Source organism: Chiloscyllium plagiosum, chromosome 15, assembly GCF_004010195.1.
Source record: "Chiloscyllium plagiosum isolate BGI_BamShark_2017 chromosome 15, ASM401019v2, whole genome shotgun sequence".
NCBI lineage: Eukaryota > Metazoa > Chordata > Chondrichthyes > Orectolobiformes > Hemiscylliidae > Chiloscyllium > Chiloscyllium plagiosum.
This window is the reverse complement of record NC_057724.1, coordinates 702065-704222: the sequence shown is the minus strand read 5'-3', so window position 1 is coordinate 704222 and position 2158 is coordinate 702065. Positions and strand designations below refer to the sequence as shown.

General features: G+C 44.8%; 1 protein-coding gene across 7 annotated transcripts in view; it reads right to left on the bottom strand.

Moving 5' to 3' along the window:
• The window catches only part of LOC122557037 (utrophin-like), a 688507-nt gene that overhangs the window by 609082 nt on the left and 77267 nt on the right, over window positions 1-2158 (bottom strand). For all 7 annotated transcript variants that reach the window (XM_043704260.1, XM_043704256.1, XM_043704261.1 and 4 more), the window contains exon 3: window positions 528-620. In XM_043704260.1, the coding sequence (XP_043560195.1) occupies window positions 528-620 (93 nt within the window). The remainder of the gene's footprint in view (window positions 1-527; window positions 621-2158) is intronic.

The window sequence follows — 2158 nt, the reverse complement described above, 5'->3', positions numbered from 1 at the left end:
TTAACCCTGTATTCCGCATTCTTTTTTGTCTTTCCAAAATGGACAACCTCACACTTGACAGTGTTGAACTCCATCTGCCACTCCTCAGCCCAGCTCTGCATCATATCTAAGTCCCTCTGCAGCCGACAACAGCCCTCCTCACTGTCCACAATTCCACCTATCTTCGTATCATCTGCAAATTTACTAACCCACCCTTCATTAATAAAAATTACAAACAGCAGAGGACCCAGAACTGATCCCTGCGGAACTCCACTTGTAACTGGGCTCCAGGCTGAATATTTACCATCTACCACCACTCTCTGCCTTCGACCGGTTAGCCAGTTTTCTATCCAATTGGCCAAATTTCCCTCTATCCCATGCCTCCTGACTTTCCGCATAAGCCTACCATGGGGAACCTTATCAAATGCCTTACTAAAATCCATGTACACTACATCCACTGTTCTACCCTCATCCACATGCTTGGTCACCTCCTCGAAGAATTCAATAAGACTTGTATCACATGCACGCTATCTGCAAAGGAAACCCACCAACACACATCCTGTGAGTCCTTCTAGAAGATCTAAGAGTTTTCGGCCATCTCGGAGGTCGACAAATAGATCCTTGATTGATGGCTTTCCACCCTGAAGCAGAAACACAAAAACAGAAAATGACTACTTTTAAATATTGAGGCACAGAGGCGCACTACGAAAGAATTTCAGAACTTAAATTCATCAGTATCCTGATCACAACTGCATGTCAAATGAAGTATGCCGGTTTGTACAAAAATGATCTCCACTCAAAGTAGACTTCTAAAATCAATATGAAAGCTAAAAGTCACACAACACCAGGTTATAGCCCAACAGGTTAATTGGAAGCACTAGCTTTCGGAGCATTGTGTGATTTTTAACTTTGTACACCCCAGTCCAACACCGGCATCTCCAAATCATGACCAATATGAAAGCCTTTTCTTAATGCATTGCAGTACAGTTGTGGAAACGGATGAATGAACAAAAATACTGACTTTTCCACCAAATGTTTTGAATTGAAATATTATATCCTAGACATGCTATAAAGTATGATGTAAACAGATTAAAGTGTGGCAGCCAAAAACAGCAGTGGCCTCTTTTTCCACGATGACCTTAGTCATTTTCAGGGAAAAAATCACTTTCAGAACAGGTCTTTGATTCAGCAAATTCTTGTTCGGGTATAGTTAATGATTTGTGCTAAGAAATTAAAATTAATCCTACATCTTATTCAAAATCAGTCACCGAGCTCACACAAGTAAAATAGAGCCACGCTCAGCTCGAATTTGGAAGCATTCCCCCTACAACTCTCAGAATTCTCTTGTTTAGTATCAGTTTGTGACAGGTTTGTTAATTACAATGGGCCCAGCCTAACTTTATTGGCTAAGTTTGTTGTCTCCTCCCCGCATTGCTTTGGATCCAATTTCACTTCCAGTGCATTTCCAGTGCGAGCAGCAGCGAAGGTAAGACCGTTTGGTTTTAAAAGTGCTTACCGGTAGCGGGCAGCGGTGTTTTTTTTCTCTCTCTTCACAGAAAGAGCGGGAGCACCAGGGGGAAGTGACGACGACCAGAGGGGCAGCCGGGAAGGAAAGCGGTGAGTATTTATACTCACCCTTCGAAGCCGTCGGTCATTTCCAGTGCGAGCAGCAGCGAAGGTAAGACCGTTTGGTTTTAAAAGTGCTTACCGGTAGCGGGCAGCGGTGTTTTTTTTCTCTCTCTTCACAGAAAGAGCGGGAGCACCAGGGGGAAGTGACGACGACCAGAGGGGCAGCCGAGACCCGGAAGCAGTTAGTGTAAGCTTACCTGGGTAGGTTTTTTCCCCCTATAAAAGCGCGAAGGAGAGGAACCCGAGGCACTACACGGGTAGTGCCTCCAACCCGCCCTCCTCCTCTAACCTAATAATAACACCTGTTGTGGTAAGTAGGTAAGTGCTGAATTTTGCTTGTTGTATTCTTTAGACCCAGTTTTTTTTAAAATAAAAGTTAGCTTTAGAGGGATGGCAGTGAAGGCAGTGCAATGTGCCTCCTGCAACATGTATGAGGTGAGGGATGCCATCGACGTCCCTGCCGATTACACTTGCAGGAAGTGCACCCACCTCCAGCTCCTCCAAGACCGTGTTAGGGAACTGGAGCTGGAGTTGGATGAACTTCGGACCA